Here is a 24,666-nt window from a genome sequence, read left to right as displayed (position 1 = left end):
GCCACATGTTATTTCAAGACACTAGAGTGGTCAAGGAAGCAACATACTTAGGAATAAAAGTCACTGCAGATTTAGACAACCTGGTGGACCTTAATATGAGACCCCTAGTAAACAAAGTTAAGGAAAATACAGAAAGGATACACAAATTACACTTGACGTTGATGGGGCGTATAAACGTGGTGAAAATGATTACATTTCCAAAGTTTCTGTATTTGTTTAGAGCTATTCCGCTATTTTTTGATCATATATGGTTTAACAAAATAGAAGCTATAGTAAACAAATTTATTTGGGCACACGGTAAGACCAGAAGAGCATATCAACACCTTACACTGCCAAGGGAAAGAGGGGGTTGGGGGGCACCTGACTTTAGGTTTTATTACTGGGCTGCAGCTATGCAGTATTTCCAGGGATTAATTGGCAGTGGCGGCACAGAACAGGGAGATGCCACACAGGGGTTCACTAACGTCTATACTGCACTGCTGGGCGATGGGGCTGCAAACGGATTTCTGAACACAATTGACTTCAGCTATTTCAAACACACAAGATTTAAAACTTTACAAGCTGCTTACAGCATCTGGAAGGTGATCTCAAAGAAAATAGGCTTGGGAAGACAATAGCTATACACGGTTGTACACTAACAGATCTTTACCTGGAGATATTGTCAGGGACTCAGTGATGAGGGACTGGGATAATAAAGGGATCAAGAAGATTGGGAACCTTTTTGATCAACAGGGAGGAATCCTGCAGTTCCACGAGATCCAAAGTAAATTTAAGGTAGCAAATAATAGTTTTTTTAAATATCTCCAGATCAGAAGTTATCTTGCAAATAAACAAGGTGGGGCATTGGGTTTTGGTACTTGTCGTATAATGGACTATATAGAGCATAGTATTCACTGTACAATCCAATACTTATATGCAGAACTGGGTATATACAAAAGTGACGATAGGGATAAGTATGTCAGGAAGTGGATGGAAAAAATTGATTTACAACCAGAAGGTTTTCAGCTATCCCTAGACCTGGGCCGCACAGTTTTATGTTCTGCAACTCTACAGTCACAGCACTATAAGACCCTGTACTCGCTCTATCATACCCCAGCCAGAATCGCACAATGGGGAGGCACTTCAGGAATAACATGTCCACGCTGCGACTCGGCCAATGCAGACATTGTCCACATGTTCTCGCAATGCCCACAACTGTATTCTTTAAAAAAAGATATTGAGAAATGTATTGATGTATCGCTCGGCCTCAAAATTAAGCTCTCAGGTGACTTATTACTGTCGGGGGTATTGGTAGGGACAGAGGACATTCCTATGGAGTTTATGTTTATGGTATCCGCAGTCTATCGTATATGCATAGCAACATTATGGCTTGATAGGGTCCCACCAACCTTCCAAACGTGGATCGCTCGGCTGTTGTCAACCTACAATTTAGAAAAAGCAATATATGATAGAAAGGGAAAAAGAGGTAGAACTCTGGGTAGGAAGATTTGGCATCCAGTTGTAAATTGGAAAAACGGGTTGACAAACCGGCAAGGGGAGGCTGCCGCTAGGGCATATACAGCTGAAGACACGAGTTGAAAAGTACGCAAACTATTATTCTTTTGTTTTTCAAGATTTCATTTGTAATTACCTGGAAACATTGATGTCAGTACTGTAATGATTTAAAATGTATAAGCGTGCTGTAACTCCTATTGGTTTCTTTGAGAAAATTATATATAAAAAAAAAAGGATGACTCAGAAATACAGTAGAAGTTGGGCAAAATTTTCACACTAAGGAAATACTGTAACAAATGATTAATGCAGTCATAACTAATGCAGGACTACTCAGAGACGATTAAAAGGAAACTACAGAGAGGGTAAAAGAGACCAGATAACGACTGGAAGAACTAACTTCAGAAATAGTCTATCACCAACATGAAAAACAAGACATCACAGACTGAGGCTGATTCCTAGAGGGGATAATCGAGAATTTGGAAGGGAGGTCCTGCCGCAATAATAGCAGAGTAATAGGACTCACAGAAGAGAAAGAAGTCATCAACATGGGCACGTATAAGTAGAACTGGATATGGAACAAAATCGCTCCACTAGGCCTGTCTAATCTGTTTGTGATTAAACCAGCCTCCAGATTCCCATCCTGTTACCCATGCATACCACCTAGATTGTTGATAATGTGTCTTTGGAACTGTAAAGACCGACGCATAATCCTTCACACTGGAGGTCAAACGGCTGATCCATGATGATGGGGTTATATGCTCTACTGTTTTCAGCACCACTCAAAATAATTACAGATAATAAGACTATATTTTTCAATGAGGCCATAGATGCATGAGACTTGCTTGAAAGCACATCAATAATGGACTTACAGAAAAGTTCACCTCCATGTCAAGAGGAAAAAACACAGCCAGATTAAGGATTCACTGATTAATAAAAAGGGCTGACATAAGGTCCTGCAAGACAAAAATGAAAGGTAAGACTGTGTAAATGTAATACCATCAATGAAAGTCTGGGAATCCAGTCCCAGTGTACTCTCAGTACTGGTATTCTGAGTTAGAATGTTATGATGTAAGTAGTTGGAATTTTGTAATACAAATGCTCATTGGAATGTGAAGTACATTGTATTGACAGTTGCACTGTTGCTTTAACTGTTGCTCGCAGCGCATGGGTCACTGCGTGTTGGCCCTCCATTACCGCGTAACTCATATGTAGTATTAAACTTACCGTAACCTGCCTGATGTCTCTGGGCTGTTTACTCCAGCAGCATTAGCAGTGAGGTGCCTGATGACCTGGCAGACCAAAATACAAGCTGCAACAGAAAGGGGCCCAAACAGCTCTGAGTCAGACTCTGATGCACTTGTAAAGTCCGATACGGAGTGCTAATTCTAACAAACAGAGCAGAAGGTGAACTGGTATATTTATGGTATCTCTGCCTAATGACGGTCATTCGACAGACCAGAGCGGTTTGCATGCAGGCACAATCTGCAAACAACAACAGGGGAACCGAGATGGGGGCTGGTACGAGCCAAACCTAGAGCTAACTAAGTAAACATAAATTACCTCACCAAGTCAATGAGGTGATTGCATCACATAATTGGATATTAATTCACAATTTTTTAAGAGGTATGGTTCTGGCACTGTCCATGGTATGGGAGTTCAGTAGAGAGTTCATATTTATAGTTTTTGTAGGAAGAGTATGAACAAGCACACATTATATCACAAATGAAGACCACCAGGGTTGATTAGGTGCACAGGAGCTGTTAAGAGACTATAGAACTGTATTGCGGTCTGGCATACTGCCATCTCTAGGCGCCATCTTGGGAGGCGCTCTAGGTGTTGGGCCGTTTCTACAGGCCAGCATATTTAAGTGGGGGAATGCAAGCGCGCAGTCCTAGACTATAGAACTGTATTGCGGGCTTGCAGGACGCACAGAGAGAAGTACAGGGGTCCGCTTACTTTTAATTCGCCGCAAGCTTGTTGCTCTTTCTTTTATCAATTTTTACTGTTGACTGATTGCACTGCCATTAGAGTCCTCTATCCGCTTTCTCGCACCATAAAAAACTTACCTTCATCCCTAGCTATTCGAGCGTGGTCAGAACTCCCGTTCAGCTATCAGCGCCATTTTGGTTGAGGAAGGGTCAGGCATACTGCCATCTCTAGGCGCCATCTTGGGAGGCGCTCTAGGTGTTGGTCAGTTTCTACAGGCCAGCATATTTAAGCGGGGGATTGCAAGTGCACAGCGCGTGTGCGCAACGGGCGTGCCGATTGCACGCCAGAGGCAAGCCCGTCTGCGCCCGTACGTGCTCCGGACGCGCTCAGTGCCGGGAATGCCGCCCGTTTGGATGGCGGTCGAGGGCGGCTGACCTATGACAGGGAACAACTCATGAAGCTAGGTAAGATAGAATGTAAAGTTACCTATGCCACGGCCCGTATGAGAAATGTTGAAAAGACCCTTATATGTGGGCTGATTAATAGCCGGTCACTTGTCAAGCATTTTACGGAGGTCTCAGGTCTGATAGAGGACATGGGACTTGGCGCATTGTTCCTAACAGAGACATGGACAAGCGCAGAGTCAGTTGTAGAAATGGGGTGTGCTTGTCCTAATGGCTACAAAATTCTTCATAAGCCTAGAACTACGTGCAGAGGAGGAGTGGGAATAATTTTTAAAGAGGAGCTGGATTTTACATTCTTACAGATTGATGAAGTGGAGGGGATAGAAATGATGGGTTTTTCGTTACAATCTTCTAGCGGAAACCTACATACCGGGTTGTTGTGTTACAGGCCCCAGGGTGGTACTACACACTATCAAAATCTCCTTGACATTATCGCTAATCTAGCGTTGGTACACTCCAGTATGATTATATTAGGAGATTTTAATCTTAGGGAGGATGGGAATCTTAGTAGCCATTTACGAGATTTGAGGCACACATCTATAAATCTGAATCTCTCTCAGTTGGTTAAAAGTTCAACACATCAAGGGGGGCACATTCTTGATCTATTGTTTGCCAATCAGTCCACAACTAGGGTATTAAATATAGTGCCTCAGAACTGGTCTGACCATTATCTTGTCCATTTTAGTATTGAGATGTCGTGTTCCAGGGACAGCGCTAGCCAGCAAAGGTCCTATAGGAGAGGTAGGGAATGGGAAAAATTAGATAAGAACTGAACTCTTGCGTTTGCCCTAGATGTCAATCATTTTGTACCTACTATGACCGTAGAGGAAAACTATAAAGTCTATACTAGCCATATAACTGACATTTTGGATCAGGTAATCCCTATAAAGGGAATAAAAAATAGGAGCGAAACCATGGCTCCTTGGTATAATGAGGAGCTGAAACAGCTCTGCATGCTCTGCAAGAAGGCGGAAAGGAAGTGGAGAAAGAGCTACCTTGAGGAAGATACAAAAGACCTGAGATTGATACAATTGAAATACAAGGAGCTTATTCTCAAGTCTAAGGCAGACTTTTATGCCAGTTCAATCACACAAGCGTCAAATGGGACTAAAGCTCTGTTTAAAATTATTAAGGACCTTTCCTCCCCTACATGTATGAATAATAAAGTGGCAGCATCACAAAAACTGTGTGACGAGATTGCTCTCCACTTTCAGGATAAGATTGATAAAATTGTGGACACTCTTCATGTTAATAATAATGATGGACAAGATAATCCCGAACAAATGATAGATGAAGACCAACAACAGTCCATATCTCTGGACAATTTTCAGCCCCTAACCAAAGCTGCTTTCGACAGCTTGGTGTATAGCGTGTCCTCAGGTTCACCCCTTGATCCCTTCCCTCACAAAATGTGGAAGTCTTTTGGTCGAGATACCTTTCCATGGCTGAGGCTGATATGCAACCAGTCCCTGGAAGAAGGAACTGTCCCGGAATGCTGGAAATTGGCGGTGGTGACTCCACTGATTAAAAAGCGATCTTTGGATCCGTCAACACCGGCAAACTTCAAGCCCATTTCTCTCCTACCCTATCAAGCAAAAATCTTAGAAAAAGCAGTAGGACACTGTCGTGCTTTCTGGAGGAAAATCATTTACTTGACAAAGATCAATTTGGTTTTCGCCCAGGTCATGGGACCGAGACGGTTCTGGCCACTATGTTGGATGATTTGCGTATGCGAGCCGACAACGGGAATGCTACTGTTCTAGTGCTTCTCGATATGTCGGCCACATTCAACACGGTGAATCATCCCATTCTAGTGGAGAGACTTAAGAGGATAGGAGTGAGAGGACGGGCACTGCAATGGCTTCAATCCTATCTAGTAGGAAGACAGCAGGTAGTAACCTTAGAACCTTTCTCCTCTAGTAAATCCCCAGTTATCCATGGGGTGCCGCAGGGATCTGCGATTAGTCCTATTCTATTTAATGTATATTTGCAGCTTGTTCGGGAGTGGTCCCTGGCTGAAGAAACACACATGCAGCGCACGCGACGCGATGAGAGACTGCAGGAGGACCTCCTGGCTTGGAGGGTGATGTGTGCTGAGGGGATGCCGGATAATGACTCGGATGCCACTAGTGCCGAATTGTTCACCCCTGAGGGTTCTGATTCCGAAGAGGGTGTGGTGAGAGGTGCGACGGAGGGACCTGTGTTGGGGTAGTGCCCCGATGGGCGCGCACTGATGTTCCCTATCTTGTAACCCTATACGTTGTCTTGTGTCCCAAAGAAATGACTGTAAGTGTGAGGTCTGCACCCTATCGGGCCGTGAGAAAGTAACCTGACTCTTGCATGTACTCTATTGACGATGCCGCGTTTTGGGGGGGGGGAGGGGGAGTGTTTAGTTGTTGGGTGTTTGATGGGGTTCGTATTGCAAAACCACCTGTGCGGATGGGTGGTAGGTAGGCTACATGGAAGACATGGAAAAGGGAATGAATGACACGAATAAAGGGGGTAAAATAAAAAAATAAAAAACGGAAACTGCGGTTGTTAGAAATCCTGGCGTGTTTATATAATTGGTTATGTTTTTCTCTGTGGCATTCCTCAATGTTACGCCGCCCGGCCTCCGGGATGTGGGCCAGAAGGCTGTGTCTTATCCTGAATGTGGACTTTGGTCAAATTTGAATCAAAATGCCTGTGTTTTGGATGGGCCTGGAATATGTCTTTTATGTTCTTGTTTTCCGCAATAAACATATTTAATTTTTTTTTTTTTAAATGTATATTTGCAGCTCCTGCTCCCCATTATAAAGTCTTCTGGAGTCAGCCTAGTAAATTATGCAGACGACACGCAATTGGCATTTTCCTTAGAAGGTGACAATGCAATATCTCTGGACATGTTCCAGCAATGTATGCGGCGGACGACTGACTGGCTCAGAAGAAATTCTTCACAAATTAATAGCGGAAAGACTGAGGTGGTGTACTGCTCTTCTGCTAGGATGTCTAGACAATTACCATCTGAGTTTAGACTTACTCCAGAGGAGGAATCACTACTCCCGGTCAGTGAGGTATGTAATCTGGGGGTGTTGATTGATGGAATCACAGGCAAATAAGACCGCCAGCGTGTGCTTCGCCTTAATACGTATGTTACGTAAAAAATGATCCCTCTACTACCAACAGAGTCACGCTCATTGGTGGTAAGAAGCACAGTGGTAAGCAGGCTGGATTATTGCAACTCCTTGTATTTGGGGGCTCCACAATACATATTTCGGGGATTGCAAAGAGTCCAGTCTGCAGCAGCTAAATTGGCCCTTTGATGTCAACGGTGCTCCTCTACAACTTTGGCTCTGAGAGACTTACATTGGCTGCCTATTAAGGAAAGGGTTCACTTTAAGTCTCCTTGCTTGGTCTTTAGAGCGGTGCATGAGCTAGGCCCAGTTCATTTGCAGGAAAAGTTCACATGGTATCAACCCATAAGGCAGCTTCGCTCCTCTAGTGCCAGTCTACTGACGGTCCCCAGATTTAAACGTTCTAGGTCAGGAGGAAGGGAATTTAGTGTGGTTGGTGCCCGTCTGTGGAACAACCTCTCCCAGAACCATAGACAATTTAACTCTCTGTTAGAGTTTCGTAGGAACCTAAAAACCTGGCTCTATCCCAAGGTCTAATTCCCTCCCTTCTATCTTTCCGCTGTGACTTCCTCCACTCTGGTCAATTCTTATTAGTCTGAAGCGCCAGGATACCCGTAGGGTGACAGCATGCGCTATATAAGTATTAAAATCAATCAATCAATCAATCAATCAAGAGCCACAAGAATCAGGGAAGACACACTCCACTACTGCATTTTTGTAATGCACACTGGCAATGAACAATCCTACACCACTAGGAAAGCCGAATAGATATAAAATATTAACTGGGAATGGCCAAGGTCTAAATAAGATCCCTAAACGACATAACATCCATACATATTTGGGAAGCAGAGGAGTGGACATAACTTTACTCCAGGAGACACACCTAAAGTCTGCTAAGATCATTAAACATAAAAGACGGTGGAGTGGGGAAACACTTTAGCACTGCATACTCAGCGTTTGCCAGAGGTATTTTGATAACCTGGAATTGCTTTTGCATTTTTGAAGCAGATCATAGACCCAGAGGAACGAAATGTCCTATTACTGGGTAGGCTGGACAGGGTAGAGGTTTTACTGGGTAGCATCTGTGCCCCCATAGATTTGGCCAGGGACAATTCTATGATACCTCACAGCTGAAGTAGCCTAATTTGCAGGTTCCCATATAATACTGGCAGGCGACTTTAATGGAGGGAAGATGTCATCAAGAATAGGTCATATCCATGGTTGGTCATGGCCAAAACAATGAGGATAGCTAAGGTTTTGGCAACTTGGAAAGCAATGATAGAGGCACACTGAGCAATGATAGATGTTTGGAGAAATGCTCAGCCTGACTCAGTTAAGTACTCATTTTACTCATCTATCCATGACCTACATGTTAGATCATACAAGATATATAGCGAAACCATTCTCTCCCAGGTGTCTTATGCTGATTATCTCAGTAGATCATATTCGGATCATAATCCGTTTCTCGTACACCTTGCACGGAGGCACAATAGATCTGCTATCCCAACATGGTGACTGCAGCTAATTGTGCTAGATGAACCCAGTTTTAGGACCATAGGAGTTTAGGAAATACATCGGTACAATAAGGCAAAAATAGAAACAGCAGCAGTGGCAACTAATGAATGGGAGGTCTTCAAAGTCGTGCTGAAAGAGTCATGTGTTGGGACAACCTATGATATTAGAAAGACCATGGCAAACTTTGAAGAACCAATGCAGATCTTAGATCAGTTAGTCCCAACGATTGTTAGGCCCGACTAACTGAGGTGGACAGGTAAGGCAACTGCACACCAACTTAAGTCATCAAATAAAATGTCACACCTACAAAACACATATGGTGTCAAGTCTTTTGATACAATCAGCTGGGCATACCTATTTACAGTTATGGAAAATTGGGGATTTTTGGACATGCTTGAAAAATGGCTAAAAATACTTTACACTGACACATAGCCATAGTAAAGATAGGGGAAATTATTTCAGACTCTATCAGGATTGAAAGAAGTACAGGACCGGGCTGTCCCCTCCCACCACTGTTTGCTTTGGGGATGGAGCCCCCAGCGATCTGCTTTTGCATAGAGGGTAATTTATTAGGGATTAATGTAGCAGGGATATGATACATAAAATCACAATATGCAGACGATGTGCTGATATATCCCAAGGAGCTGGGGAGGGGACTCAGTTGCACAACTGAAATATTAGAGCAATTTGGTAGCATATCAGGTCTTAAATGGGCAAAGATGTGCGTGTACCCAATTAGATTGATCAACTTAGATGACCCAGTTGTGCAGCCAGGAGAGCATTTGAGATGGGAGCCAAGCTCCTTCAAATATATGGGTATCCAGATATTTCATAAACCTCAAGACATCTTGGAGGAAAACATTGGCAAAGCAATTAAAACCCTACACCATTGACAAGACTAATCAAAGATCATGGCCTTACGCTGGTGTCGTATGCAGATGACATCCAGTTAATGGTGTCGGTCACGCAAAGTGTGGAGTTAACAGATGACAAGTTTCGTAACTGCCTCACGGGTGTGATTGCATGGATAAACTCGAATTTCCTGAAGCTTAACACTGAAAAAACTTAGGTCATCGAGTTCGGTCAAAGAACCTCTGTATGTAATCAATCCTGGGGGTCCCCGGTGGCGGGCAACAGCTCGGTCCCGGTGTCCAAGGCTAGGAACCTTGGTTTTGTGTTTGACAAGGATCTGAAGTTTGCCCCACAAATAAATCAAGCCTCCTCTGCATGTTTCTTTACACTAAAAGTCCTGCGTAAAATTCTGCCATTAATTCCTTTATCACTTAGGAAAACAGTAGTCAGTGCTCTGGTTCTTTCCAGAGTCGACTACTGCAATGCTCTATATGTAGGAGCTGACAAAGGGCAGATTAACAAACATCAGTCACTCCAAAAAGCTGCTGCACGGGCTTTGCTTGATTTATTCAAACATCACCCCACGCCTGCTAGTATTAAGCAGCTCCATTGGCTACCAGTTCAGCGGCGAGTGGACTTTAAGGCACTCTGTTTAGTGCATAAGGCTCTGTATGAAGGAGGAGCTGCGGACATTCAAACTCAATTTCGCCGATATCAGCCGCAACGCTGTCTCAGGTCCGCTAATGCAGGACTGGTTCACGTCCCTAAAATAAGGAGAGCAAGATGGGGAGGAAAGGGTTTCTCGTATCAAGCAGCCACATTGTGGAACTCCCTCCCCCTGACGATTAGATTACAATCAAGTAGGGCTCTTTTTAGGTAGTCGATAAAGACCTGGCTCTTCCTAAAGCCCTAAGATCCACTTACCTTAGCGCCAAGACGCCTCGGAAATAGTGCGCTTTATAAGCTATCAAGTCAGTCATGAAGAATGCTGACAGAGCTATCACTGAGCACAATGCGTAGGGTACCTGTCAATCAATCAGGAATTGTAGCGCGCAGCTGCTTCACCCTGTGTTAATCTTGTAATGTTATTATGGTCTCTCCTGTTTACCTCCCTCTTTTCCTCTATGGGGCTGTGCTCTGGCAGAATTTTTGAATGTGTTAGCTTGAAGGAGAAGCTTTAAAATCAGTTGGAAGGGATCCCTGTAGGCAGCTATTCTGTGGCTGGAGTTTCTAAATTCTTTTATAAACATGTTACTGTGGATTGGCAACCACGTCTTCCTGTCCTCCCTTTCCACATCAGCCCTCACTAAAATGTTCATGCTACGTGACATCATTATATTATCATACAAGATACCTCTAAGATACAATCATGAACTAGAACCCTTACTTGCTTCATTAATATGGAATAACTCCAGAGGACCTGTGTACGTAGAAATGGGTTCAGTTGGGCAGAAACTAAGTTGGACACAATGTGTAAGGAAAACTGCATAGCTCTGGGAAGAGAGGAACATACCTGTAGATGGGGTGAGGCCCTGCTATAACTCTGGGAGAAGACCAATTCCAATAATGTAAGTGGGGTTTGAATACCAAGAAAGGGGGACCAGTATCCGACACACAAGAGTGGGAGGTGGACTTCCTTAAATAGATTACCTGGAACAAAGGAGGAGAGGTATCTGAAGGGGCTGATTTACACAAATAATAGTTGGTCTTGCTCACAGATATCATTAACTAGTGACATGCTATTGGTCAGCCTTACCCCTGAAGAATTAAAACACTAAGTCCAACTCCACTTTCAACTGGAGGTAGTAGTGGTAAAAGAATATCATGATCATGGTCAACCATACATATTTCTATTTTAATTGTATGTTCATATGAGCTTATTAATTAATGCTAAGCGTTTCAAATTATTACCTAATTTAATAGCATGTTGTGGCATCTGAGTTGTCAACGCAAGTCTCACTGAAGATACTGAAGAATATGATAATGACTAGCCTGCAAGATTGATGTATTGACATAGAAGGGCTGTGTATTAATTTGAAGAAAAAGACATTTTCTAAATTTAAAAAACACACATGGATGGCTAAAAATTAAAAGGTGATAAATAACGGGGGAAAACAATGGCTAATTAAAGCATTAGCCCTATCACTGCTGAAAGGTACTTCTTTATAGGAGAATGTGCAAACTGCTTTCACTAATAGTGCAAGAGAGCGACAGGCTGAAGTGAGCTGACCCATTGCCCCATGCTGCATTCTGGGGAAGCAAAAAGTGAATGACAAATGAAAAGGTCAATGAAAGTAGAGGGCTGAAACAAAGCCCTGCTATATGTATTTGCAGAAACACACTATGCTTTATGGAGCAGCAGGAATACACTGAACAGTGGGTGTACAGTAAGGCATACAGGAGCAAGTTGGGATGAAATTGCCACACTCCTTGTTTGAACAGTTTGCAAAGGAACAGAAGGTCTGTTATGGCTACTCACCAAGAAGTCGTTGCCAAGTCGATATTCTCCCAAACCATAGTTGTAGGTCAACTCTACCACAAAATGATCGTCCTCTGGCCCAAAGCCCACCATGGTCTTGCTCCATTTGCCATCGTATGGGCTACAAAAAGGACAAACACAGCTGAATCAATTCTCCTGCTCAATTAGATTTAGAGTGTGGTGGTTATTTCATGGACAAGGAGTTTGATGTGTTGCAGTCGGAGTAAATATTTATCTGAGCAGAAGAAATATAACATTAAAGGGTGGGTGAGAAAGTCTTTCAGTTCTCTGCAGTTTGGGATGTAATTGCTACCTTCCAAAAACTGGCGGCAGCAGCATAATATTGGGCCGGTAGAAGTTGCATAGGCCTCCATCACCTGGACATTCCAAGAAAAGCAGGGGTAAAGAATCTGCTGGGGAATGCTGCCACAATCTTTCTTCAGGTACGAAGGAGGCTTTAAGGGGCGAGAGGGTGATAGGAGGGCAGTAAAGGCAGGCCAGACAGGGAGAAATATGGATGTGGTGAAAAATAAATGAGAGATGAAACAAACATTGGTAAAGCCAATAGTATTTGCCTTTGTGAAATCTATTGGGTTTGTCAATGTTTTGTTTTACATTTTACATAGCAGTGCATTTTAAAAATTGAAAAAACGTGCTGAGAAAATTAATAAACTCCGTGAGAGGACACACAGCTAATAATCACATGCATAGAGCCACTGACACGAAAGTTGAACCATTCCCGAAGTTAGGATTTCTGAATGTAAGTGCGATATCATCGCAACAAAATGCCATTTAAAATAAACACTTGCACCCACCCGAACAAAGATTTGAACACAGGCGCGGCCAGTCCACTTGGGCGGAGGGGCCACGCCCTTCCACCTTGTGCCCTGTACAAACAGTGTCTGACACTGTTCACTTTCAGTTCAGACAGCTAGGAGCCAGACATGCGCATTTAGCACTGGCTCTTGGCTGCCTGAACTGAACTTTGATGGCTGAGAAAGTCACAGCTCCGGTGGGTGTGACGCTCTCAACTCAGCAAAGGTTCCTAAGGCCCTCCCCTCAGTGACGAGGGGTAGCGTCACTGATTGCCTCGCACCTGGGCGCTTCAGTTTTAAGCACTGAAGCGCCCAGGGTCCAGTGTCAATCATTAATACTTCTTCACAGAATGGGGGGGCGGTCAGTTGTCTCACTGACCCCATCCCTCTCTGTGATGACGTTGGGACTGCTGCCTTCCCTCATTGGCTGACCTTAGGTCAGCCAATGAGGGAAGTGAGCAGTTCCAAGCCTTCTTGAACAGCCGAGGCAGCGCAGAGCTGGCTGCAGGTATGTGTGCGTTTTGTTTTTAAATTGTTTGGTGATTGCAAGCGTGTATGTATGAATGTTTGGGAATGTATGAATGTGTTTGTGTGTGTATGTGCGTGCGCGCGTGTGTGCGAATGCATGGTTATATTATGAGTATTTATTTATTTATTAAACAGTTTTCTATAGCGCGAACAAGACCCTTGGGTATCAGAGCGCTTAACATTACATGAGGGATAATAGAGTCAATCTTGTATAACGAGATTATAGTAAACAAATTTAGTTGGGTATACTAATACAGAGGGTTAACGAGGAATACTTAAACAATGACCTGAAGTAGGTTAGGTAGTAACTATATGTGGTGTACTAGGTCTTCCTGTATATAATTGTTTTTATGAGTCTTTTCCTGTGCCTTCTATATTCTCCAGTCAAGGGTATATCTTGGTCGTCTCTGATTCAAAGAGTTAGTGCCGAGCTATCATTCCTATGGAAGGAATTTACTCATTAGAAAGATCTTGGTTTCCCTCTTAAAAATTGCTGAATTTTGAATTTTTCTGATATTCGGGGGAAGTGAGTTTCAGATTCCAGGGGCCGATCCCGAGAACGCTCGATCATAGGTTTTTTTCTTCCTGAAGATGGGTGTCTCAGCACCAGTTCCTTGGCACTTCTGGTCTATTTCCTCCAGATAGTTAAATTTTTTGAGCAAGGTATCTAGTGTGTTGAAATGAAGAGCTTTGTGGGTGATACATGCCATCTTTAGCTGAATTCTGGCTTCGTAAGGTAGCCAGTTTAATGCTTTCAGGTGAGGGGAGATATGGTCGAATTTCCTCGTTCCAATGATAAGTCTTGCGCCACATTGAGGCATGCTTTTATTGGTGCCGTGGAAATTTTGGTAGCCCTGCCAATGTTATACTTCCATATTCGATCCTCGAAATGACCAATGATTGCACTGCTAGTTTTAGATCCGCTTCAGATAAAAATGGGTTCATTTTTCTTAAATAGTTCAGATGAAGACGGGCGCTTTTTGCCATTGCTTTGATGTGGGCTTTCATGTCGAGGTTCTCGTCCAGTGTGATTACTAGTGATTTCGCTGAGTCAACTAGGGTGGGGGTGCAGTTTAACGCCGTGATCAGTTTGGACCATTCCTTCACTTCAGATTGTTTCTTTTGTGGCGAGATTAGTAAGAATTCTGTTTTATGTGCGTTTATCTTCAGATGATTGATAGTTAACCATTTTAGTGTCATTTTTAGGGCCTCGTTCATTATGTTGATGTCTTCCAAGGATGTGATCTTGAAGTATATCTGCGTGTCATCCGCGTACATGTGGTAGGATATTTTGGAATTTCGGAGAATTTCTGTGAGGGGTTCGATATACAGTTTAAACAGTGACGGAGATAATGTAGATCCAATTACGTTAGGGCATGAAGGTGATAGAGATTGGTTGACCAGGAATCTTTGGGTTCTATTCTGTAGGAAGGATTCAAACCATTTCAGCACTTTACCAGATATTCCCATCCTTTCATGGAGTCTGTTCAGTAGTTTTTCATGATTAACCGTGTCAAATGCAGATGACAGGTCAAGGAGGATAAGTAAACACGTTCGATTGTGATCTAGTGCCTGAAGTGCATCATCGACTATGTGTAAGATCGCCGTTTCCGTGCTGTGTCCTGTTCTGAATTCCGATTGGCAGTCATCCAATAGTGAGAAATTGTCGATGTGTTGGCTCAATTGGTTTTGCACACACTTCTCTATTAGTTTGGCAAGAAGAGGGATGTTGGTTACTGGGCGATATTTATTTGGATCTGCAGGGTTCGCTGTAGGTTTTTTGATAATCGGGACTACTTAACCTGTTTTAAGGCATTCTGGAAGGCTCCCCTGGGATAAGGAGGCGTTTATAATTTCTGTCCATCTTGGAATCTCGGAATGGCAGATTTCTTTCAGGCATTTTGTTGGTAGCGGGTCGTTGTAGTGATTGTTGGGTTTGATGTCTGATAGCGTTTTGGCAATGGTGTTCTGATCCAATAGTTTGAAAGTGTCCCATTGTGCCTTGTTTTTCTTCAAACTATCCACTTTTCTCTGAGGTAATGTTCAATGATGGTGTATGGTGTTCAAGGTTGTCTGCTGCATTCCTGAGTTCTCTTTCCAGCGTGTCGGCTTTGTCGGTGAAAAAGGTTGCGAATTCTTCGCAGCTTAGTTGCGTTTTTTTTATTTCTTGGGCAGATTTGGCCAGCTTATTTGATTGTTGTTTTATGATCTCAAATACTTTCCGTGGTCTGTTTTTGGCATTATCCAGTTCAGCTCTAATAAATTCCTTCTTGGATTTGAGGATCTTTTTGTTGTTTTCATTTCTGATTTTTCTGAGGGATTTCAGTTCGGGGGATAATGGGTGTTGTCTCCATTTTCTTTCCGCAAGTCTCAATGTCCGCCTGTCATCATTCAATGCCCCATTGAACCATGGGTTTTTAGCCTTCTCTGTAACTCTTTTCAGTTTTAGTGGTATGGTGGCGTTGACTATTTTTGTTATTGTAGTAGTGTAGTGATTAGTTAGATCATTCACATTCTGCAAGTTGTGAGGTAGATTTAGGTCTTTCTCGCAGCTTTCAATTAGTAGTTCCATGTTTGCATCTCTAGTATCTCGCATCCATCTTTTGATTTTCATAGATTGTGTGTTCTTTATCTTCTTCCATGTGGGTATCAGGAAGGTTATGGCATGGTGATCTGACCAGTCGCACGGCTCTATTGAGAGGACTGACTTATTATCTTTTTTTGAAATTATCCAGTCCAACGTTGCTCCTTTCCAGTGAGTTGATTGTGTGCATGCTTGGGATAGGTTTAGATCAGATAAAAAGTCTTTAAGCACGTTGAACTGTTTGTCGTTATTGTCATTCCAGTGTAGATTAAAATCCCCAAGAAATATGTTAATTGCTTCAGTGCTAGAGTTAGCTGTGTTGATCTCCATTAGCTGGTCTATGAAGGTCATATTATTATTACCTGGTGGGTGATAAAGGGCATGCAAGTTGAATCCTTGATTGTTAGCTGATCTTATATTGAGACCTAGGTATTCGCATGATTCTAGAGGGTCGGATTGAATTTGGCCAACTTCAAGATCTGATCGGTGGTTCCTCTATGGTTCCTCTCATCTCCCTGATTGAGTCATACGGCATACTGGTGACATCGTATGCCGATGATACTCAACTTATTGTACCCCTTGAAAAGAACTCCACCAATGCGGAACAAAACCTCAAGAATTGCCTTGAGGATGTTTTTCTTTGGATGGAAGAGAACCATCTTAAATGCAATGCCAATAAGACCGAGATCCTTCCTATGGGAAAAACCCCCCATTTCTGTCCGAGTAAATGGTGGCCGGAGGATTCCCCTGCTCCCCCACATGCTGTGGTGTCAGCAAGAAATCTAGGTGTCCTATTTGACACCGAGCTATCATTTGAGCAGCATGCAAGGAATGTGGCAGGAAGTTGCTTTAGCATTATAAAATCTCTAAAGAAGTTTTTTGACTTCCTGCCCACTGATTCAAGAAAGGCTGTGGCAGTGGCCTTAATCCTCGCACGCCTCGATTACTGTAATGGCTTGATGGCAGGTGTTAAAAAAAACACGCTGAAAAAACTCCAAAGCGTGCAACACGCAGCTGCCAGACTCGTCCTCAAATTGCCGAGGAAATCTTCAGCATCGGCTGCTCTGAGGACCCTTCACTGGCTGCCTCTGGATAAGAGGATCCTATTTAAAATTCTGATCGTCGCCTTTCGGGCATTCAACGGCACAGGTCCGAAGTATCTCATCAGGCGTTACCCCCACTACAACCCTTCCAGGATGTTAGGATCCTCAGGCGACAACCTGATAAAATTGACCAAATTTAATTACAAAACCAAGGGGGGTAAGACCCTAACCTTCCTGTCTTCCAAAGCCTGGAATTCAATGCCTAAGAACCTTAGATTTCTGACTCAGGAAAACCAGTTTAGGAAGCATCTTAAAACCTGGATCTTTAACCTTCCAGATGATTACGTAATGGCCACTATCTAGTATTGTATCTGCAACTGTATGCACATTGTCTAGTTAGCGCCAGGATGCTTCTTTCGGAGCGATAGCTGCGCTCTACAAATAAACAATACAAATACAAATACAATACAAATACAAATGCAGGCTATACCTCCCCCTGTCTTTTTTAGCCTATCAAGTCTCACAATATTATAATGAGGGGGCACCAGTAGAGTATGTGTGCGTGTGTACCCGCTACCTCTGTTAAACACGGTATGGAGACTTCCAATAAAATAAACACTTGTACAAAGCCACTGGCATAAAGTACATTACTAATCAAATTTGAAAAAATACAGAGTGGGGGAGGGTGCTAGGGAATGATGTGGTAGGAGTGCAGGGTAGAAGAGAGCCTGCGGATGCACTTGTATGGAGCGCTAGATAGCAAAAAAATATTTTTTAAGTGCCTACCAAAGGAGGTATCAAGTGGAAGGATACTGGCCTCAGTCAGTGACTGGAAGCTGTACTTGGGCCAAGCTCCACGGCATGTACATGAAAAGCAGGAAGATGTGCAAAATCAAAGACTGCATGCTGACCAATCAGAAGCATGGAAATTAGAGCAATGTTGATTCCAACCAAGTGTAAGTAAAGGTCAGTAATAGACAGGTTTCTAAGCCCCTTTTAAGATTATTTGTTTTTTCGGAAGCACGGCACAAGCGATGTTCAGGTGAAACCTAAAAATGGGGCGGGCATTTTGCACAGTTAATTATGAAGTTTTCCAGTACTTCATCAAAATGTGTACGAGAAGCTTTCCTGTGATAAAGGTTACTTGACGGCCTAGACCTCAACCTTCCCAGCATGAGCAAGGATCGCAGAGTGGTCAATTAGAAGCTTTCAGGAGGTCCGTACTTTTGAATTTAGTCTGGGAAGAATCTCATTTACAAGTGGTTATGTTACAAATAATGTTGACTATCCGGCTAGATGGACTAGTTGAGTTTAGTCTTTGATCCCATCAGGCAATTGGAGCTAGAACCAAGAAATTGTAGACAGCAGTAACAGTACACTACTGTTGCCTTTATCTCGAATAAACCACAGCCCTTACAGTGTCAAGGGAAGGGCTCTGACGAAATGCTTAATAAAAACAATGGACACTGGTACTTGTGGCAGCGTAGGGAAGAACTTGTGCCACTTTGAAGCTGCATGCAGGCCTCCAGTGCTCCTCGCTCGGTCCCTTTCACTGGAACTATACACAGAAACAATAACAATCCACTGCAGCTCTGCTATTCTTTACCTGTTGCACGGGCCTAATATTAGTCATGGTTGGCCACTGTTCCACCAAACTGCAAAGTAACCCTCGTCGTGCATGTATTGGTCACTTGTCCCTGCCTCATATATGTTTTTTTTCTATACCTTTTCTGTCACCTGTACGTTTGACGAAATGCAAATGAAGATATTAAAAAGCAAAAAAAAACACTGCAGAATATGTGCTTCCAAAATACATTTGCTGGGTCTTTCACCAACCACATCCACTTCCTTACCCGTTGCAGGAAGCCTTGCAGCCCTCCTCAAACTCCTCGTGCCTCAGAATCTGTCAAAAAAGCACATTTGCAGCACAAAGAATTTAAGATTTTTGTGGTGACACATTCAAAATGTAACACAAACTCAATTCACTATTCACTTTATTTCTTCAAATCATGATTTTGCGAGAAAGCAATCGATTCCACCGAGAATACATATCTTTTCACATTTCAGCTGTCAGTAAACTTGGTCTTTGAAAAGCATCACTGGGCATAATACAAAAACAGTAGGAGGGAGATTAAACATGATAATATAATTGTGACGGGTTAGGCTAGAGATATGATAGCTGCATGCAGAACACTTCGCTTAAGTACATCAAACACTGTCTTCTAAAGTAAGATCACCCCCGCACACTCTAGACATCCGTGCTTCCGGTTTGAACAGACTTAATATCCAGAATCGGAGAAGGTCCACTCTGAGGGCACTGAAATTCAAGGTTAGTGGTTGTAGGACAGGAGCTAGGATTTCTGACTTTCTCTTTCAACACGGTTCCCAGTTTTGTGCCAAGATGCTCCCTGCATTTCCCACAGATATAACTGTGGGCATACTGCGTACAAAAACAATGAATATCATGCAACATTAAAGATGGAAAAGAAGACTTCATCACCTTTGTTGAAATATAGGTGCATCTAAAAGTAGGTGCAACGAAGGCTTACTTGACCGGTGGCTGCCAGTTTGAAGCTTGTTAGAAACTGGGGCTCAGTCAAACTTCCAGAAATCTTGCTGCTCCTCTCTAAGAAGAATTCTGGATACTACTTTAGAGAGTTAAAGCTGAGAATTGTGTGCAATTGTTTGCTTTTGTTTTGCACTTAGTGCCTCACTGACGGTTCAAGGCCCAAACCACAGTATAAAAGGCCTGTGAGGCGCTATGTTTAGTCTAGTGAGAGGTTCTCATCACGCTGTTTTGTGCGCCATTAGCTCTCCTAAGGTACATGAACAAAGGGGTCCCCGCAAGGACAGTGTATTGTAACCTACACACACTAGAAAAACTCAAAACATTACAACATAAATACTATATATCCAGTATTGGCATTTATTAGTCAACACCATATAGTTGCCATGGGGCAATCACAATTCACAATAAATAAATGGCCCCGTAGGAGGGCAAGAAAGAGGGAAGGAAAGGAGAATAAGTGCACATGAAAGGAGGGTGAGCACAGTCAATAGACAAAATCAATTGTAACCTTATAAATCAATCACAATACATGGTATGCAAAATACAAAAACCCTGAATCCGGGCAGACAATGGGACTCAATTGAACAATGACAATCGACGGTCACACACAGATTTTTGAAAAAAGTCTGGGGCATGTGCCGGAAGTCCGAGGAAAAAACAGTCGACGTTTCGACCCCTGTCTATAGGCTATCTTGAGTCCTTTTACGGGGTCTTCATCAGGACATGCGGGCGGGAATTGGGGAGGGAAGATTGGGGCAGTAGTATCTGAAAAATTAAAAACAAGAATAATGGCACTTAGTCTAGTAAGGGTGGCCTGAATCCAACCGTCTAAAGCTCTAAATACTCATGAAAGGAAAAATTAAAAAAGGGAAAAATTACCATGGAGTAAAGGCCAAAAAGGCTCTAAACTTAGGACAGGAGATGATGCCACGCAGAATATCGTGATCAGTCTCACCGATAAATATTCACAACTACAGAGGAGAACAAAAAATCAACAGTTCATAAATGGTGCGTGCATGTCACTGATCACCATTGTACTGAAAACATCAATTCACTTAAATCGCAATGACACAGATGGATAAAAGGGCATGGATGAGTCGATTATGTACCCCTCTAGGGAGAAACCAACCTACGCCTTCCATACACGCGTTTATTACATTGACCCTACTGGCAAAACCGCATGCCGTTTCTCTAAACATGCCTCATATGTGACATAGTGGTAAGCAAATTAAAGTAAAATATACTACTTAATGTATAAGGCATACCTCCACAATTGGGGAGAAACACCGTGGTGCTTTAACAGACTTGCTGTTCTCACAGAAGGACCATCGGTTCGTTGATGCCACTCAGGGTAAAAACTGTGAAAACGAGTAAAAAGGGGATGCAGATTTAGTGCTCTAATTGCATTCTCAGTTGCCACATAAACAAAAAAGCGGAATCGTATCATACCTCTGAATGTGGGATTCAATGTCCGAACCATTCAGGAAACGATATCGTTTTTAATCAGTAAGGGAACATTGGTAAGGCGGCAAAAAATCCAGTCAGTCCTATGGATTAAAGCGGACAGAGCGTCAAAGCATATTCCTGCACGAAAGTCTGTGTCGGGTAACCGCCGAGGTCTCTACTTACATACATATGAAGTCATGACGCCAGGGCAGACACTCTAATAGACACCAAACGTTACGTGAGATGGAAGGTAGAGTCGGAGGGTTGGGCACCGGCCTGTCCTCAACCTTTGCCGCGATCAATCCTACCAGTTAAAAAGAGAGACCTATATGAGCATGGTGTCTCTAAAAAACTCAAAGGTAAAAGTAAAAAACGTCAAAAACTGCACTACTCACACGTATCTTAATTGATGCTGCCTGAAGGGAGACTCGTGCAGACAAAAACCTTGCTGCTACGCAAAGCTGGGGGCGGAGTCGGTGGATTGAGCAAAGTTAAAGGTAGAGGCTAAAAAAAGACTACATTGCTCGCTACACGTTTTTGTTTTTCAATTGGAAAGCAGACTGACTTCTGAGAATCAGATCAAAAACAATCAAATTGGAAGAATGTACAATTATATTCTACACAGCCCTTACATTTAAAACGGAGTTATATTGATTCTGAACCTCGTGCAACTCTCACACAGGAGGTTGAAAACGGTCAGGATCAGGATAGATGTTAATGCAAAAAACCGAATTACAACAATTCTGTCAATGGGGAAACTAGTGCCTCGCTATGGATACAATCACAGTTCGTAACACATCAACGAAAGAAAATGAGGAAATAAGCAACATTACAGATTTTAATACAATCCAAAAAGAAGAAGGAAGGTCATCTCAGCCATTACATTTGATCGAGATATTGATGAGTCTAGCCCCCGTGCAACTCTCACACAGGAGGTTGAAACCGGGCAGGATCATAATGAATATAATGACAAGGGTTTCAGCAGATCTGTCAGTGGGAACACTAGTGCTTAGATATGGATACAATAACAATCAGTAGAGGCGCGCAACTCTCAAAACATGAGGTTGTAAGCGCAATATCAGCTGTTACTAGATTCATAATATCAATGAAATCAAATACAGATAGACAGTGTTACCCTGAAACCTTCTTTAAATTTCGGTACGTCCACAAAAATTGCAGGCTCTATCTTAATCTGTAGACCTACCGGAATTATGTTTTCTTGAAGGTATCTAGTAAAGAGATGCCCATGTAGCCGTGTTCTTATAAGCTTTTTCTCTAATCTTTCTAAACGTGATATCTTATCATTTAGAGTAAGATCAACAATGGGGGCAGAAGTAGACAAAAATGTAGTAGATAGATCCTTAGTTAATTGATTAATGTACTCCTCTGTATAAGACAGTAATTCCGATTCCACCATGGTTTTGCTAAATCAATTAGTAGAAACCTCGCAGGTCAGCACCTGCTCAAAGGGCGTTACAAAAAGGGGGGTTGAACCCATGCAGTCACGGGGACCTGGGCGCTATATGGTACATGAACAAAGGGGTCCCCGCAAGGACAGTGTATTGTAACCTACACACACTAGAAAAACTCAAAACATTACAACATAAATACTATATATCCAGTATTGGCATTTATTAGTCAACACCATATAGTTGCCATGGGGCAATCACAATTCACAATAAATAAATGGCCCCGTAGGAGGGCAAGAAAGAGGGAAGGAAAGGAGAATAAGTGCACATGAAAGGAGGGTGAGCACAGTCAATAGACAAAATCAATTGTAACCTTATAAATCAATCACAATACATGGTATGCAAAATACAAAAACCCTGAATCCGGGCAGACAATGGGACTCAATTGAACAATGACAATCGACGGTCACACACAGATTTTTGAAAAAAGTCTGGGGCATGTGCCGGAAGTCCGAGGAAAAAACAGTCGACGTTTCGACCCCTGTCTATAGGCTATCTTGAGTCCTTTTACGGGGTCTTCATCAGGACATGCGGGCGGGAATTGGGGAGGGAAGGTTGGGGCAGTAGTATCTGAAAAATTAAAAACAAGAACAATGGCACTTAGTCTAGTAAGGGTGGCCTGAATCCAACCGTCTAAAGCTCTAAATACTCATGAAAGGAAAAATTAAAAAAGGGAATAATTACCATGGAGTAAAGGCCAAAAAGGCTCTAAACTTAGGACAGGAGATGATGCCACGCAGAATATCGTGATCAGTCTCACCGATAAATATTCACAACTACAGAGGAGAACAAAAAATCAACAGTTCATAAATGGTGCGTGCATGTCACTGATCACCATTGTACTGAAAACATCAATTCACTTAAATCGCAATGACACAGATGGATAAAAGGGCATGGATGAGTCGATTATGTACCCCTCTAGGGAGAAACCAACCTACGCCTTCCATACACGCGTTTATTACATTGACCCTACTGGCAAAACCGCATGCCGTTTCTCTAAACATGCCTCATATGTGACATAGTGGTAAGCAAATTAAAGTAAAATATACTACTTAATGTATAAGGCATACCTCCACAATTGGGGAGAAACACCGTGGTGCTTTAACAGACTTGCTGTTCTCACAGAAGGACCATCGGTTCGTTGATGCCACTCAGGGTAAAAACTGTGAAAACGAGTAAAAAGGGGATGCAGATTTAGTGCTCTAATTGCATTCTCAGTTGCCACATAAACAAAAAAGCGGAACCGTATCATACCTCTGAATGTGGGATTCAATGTCCGAACCATTCAGGAAACGATATCGTTTTTAATCAGTAAGGGAACATTGGTAAGGCGGCAAAAAATCCAGTCAGTCCTATGGATTAAAGCGGACAGAGCGTCAAAGCATATTCCTGCACGAAAGTCTGTGTCGGGTAACCGCCGAGGTCTCTACTTACATACATATGAAGTCATGACGCCAGGGCAGACACTCTAATAGACACCAAACGTTACGTGAGATGGAAGGTAGAGTCGGAGGGTTGGGCATCGGCCTGTCCTCAACCTTTGCCGCGATCAATCCTACCAGTTAAAAAGAGAGACCTATATGAGCATGGTGTCTCTAAAAAACTCAAAGGTAAAAGTAAAAAACGTCAAAAACGGCACTACTCACACGTATCTTAATTGATGCTGCCTGAAGGGAGACTCGTGCAGACAAAAACCTTGCTGCTACGCAAAGCTGGGGGCGGAGTCGGTGGATTGAGCAAAGTTAAAGGTAGAGGCTCTCCTAAGCCTTGACTATTGGCAATGGAATAGTGACTGCTCTTAAGACTCAATGTACTCAAAAAAGGTATCTCCGAGCTATAGCGGCACAGTAGGCGGGAAAAAAGGTGTGTTGGAATGCTACCCAGAGCAGCTGCCAGCGGTTTTGATTATTTTGTATGTTTGATAAAAGACCCTAAATGGCCACTGGGTATGCCGCAGCATAGGTGCCTTGCTCACCGCGCCACAGGATCCAAGCTACACCCCACTGATGAGAACCAATAAGGACAAAAGTGGTTTGGTGTTGCTTGTGTTCCCTTGTGGATGGAGCCTCAACTGACAGTTCAGGATGGATTGTTCCCATGAGGAGCAGTCAGTATTGACTTGCATAAGGCAGGCCGCTGTCTAGACGGGCAAAAAAACATGGGACTGAATGCTATTCTGAGCAATTGGCATTGGTTTAGCCTATTTTCAAGCATTCCTCACATCATGTTTTGTGTGTTTAACCACTTTTTTTTTATTTGGGGTTTCAAAACAACATGATAGTACCGTCCCACCTTCCCTTCCGCAGGCTTCCTCCCGAACATACAGAAAATATCAATATCAAAGAACATCTCAACTACAACCATGC

General features: G+C 42.9%; 1 protein-coding gene across 1 annotated transcript in view; it reads right to left on the bottom strand.

The window, feature by feature from the left end:
* Positions 1-24,666, bottom strand: part of GLOD4 (glyoxalase domain containing 4) — a 217,428-nt gene that overhangs the window by 99,758 nt on the left and 93,004 nt on the right. The window contains exons 2-3 of the mRNA XM_078679880.1: positions 18,670-18,719; positions 11,847-11,967 (exon numbers count right to left, since the gene is read on the bottom strand). Coding sequence (XP_078536006.1) covers positions 11,847-11,967; positions 18,670-18,719 — 171 coding nt within the window. The remainder of the gene's footprint in view (positions 1-11,846; positions 11,968-18,669; positions 18,720-24,666) is intronic.

This window comes from Lissotriton helveticus, chromosome 3_1, assembly GCF_964261635.1.
Source record: "Lissotriton helveticus chromosome 3_1, aLisHel1.1, whole genome shotgun sequence".
NCBI classification, from domain to species: Eukaryota; Metazoa; Chordata; class Amphibia; order Caudata; family Salamandridae; genus Lissotriton; species Lissotriton helveticus.
The sequence above is the reverse complement of the archived record's forward strand: the minus strand, read 5'-3'. Positions and strand labels throughout refer to the sequence as shown.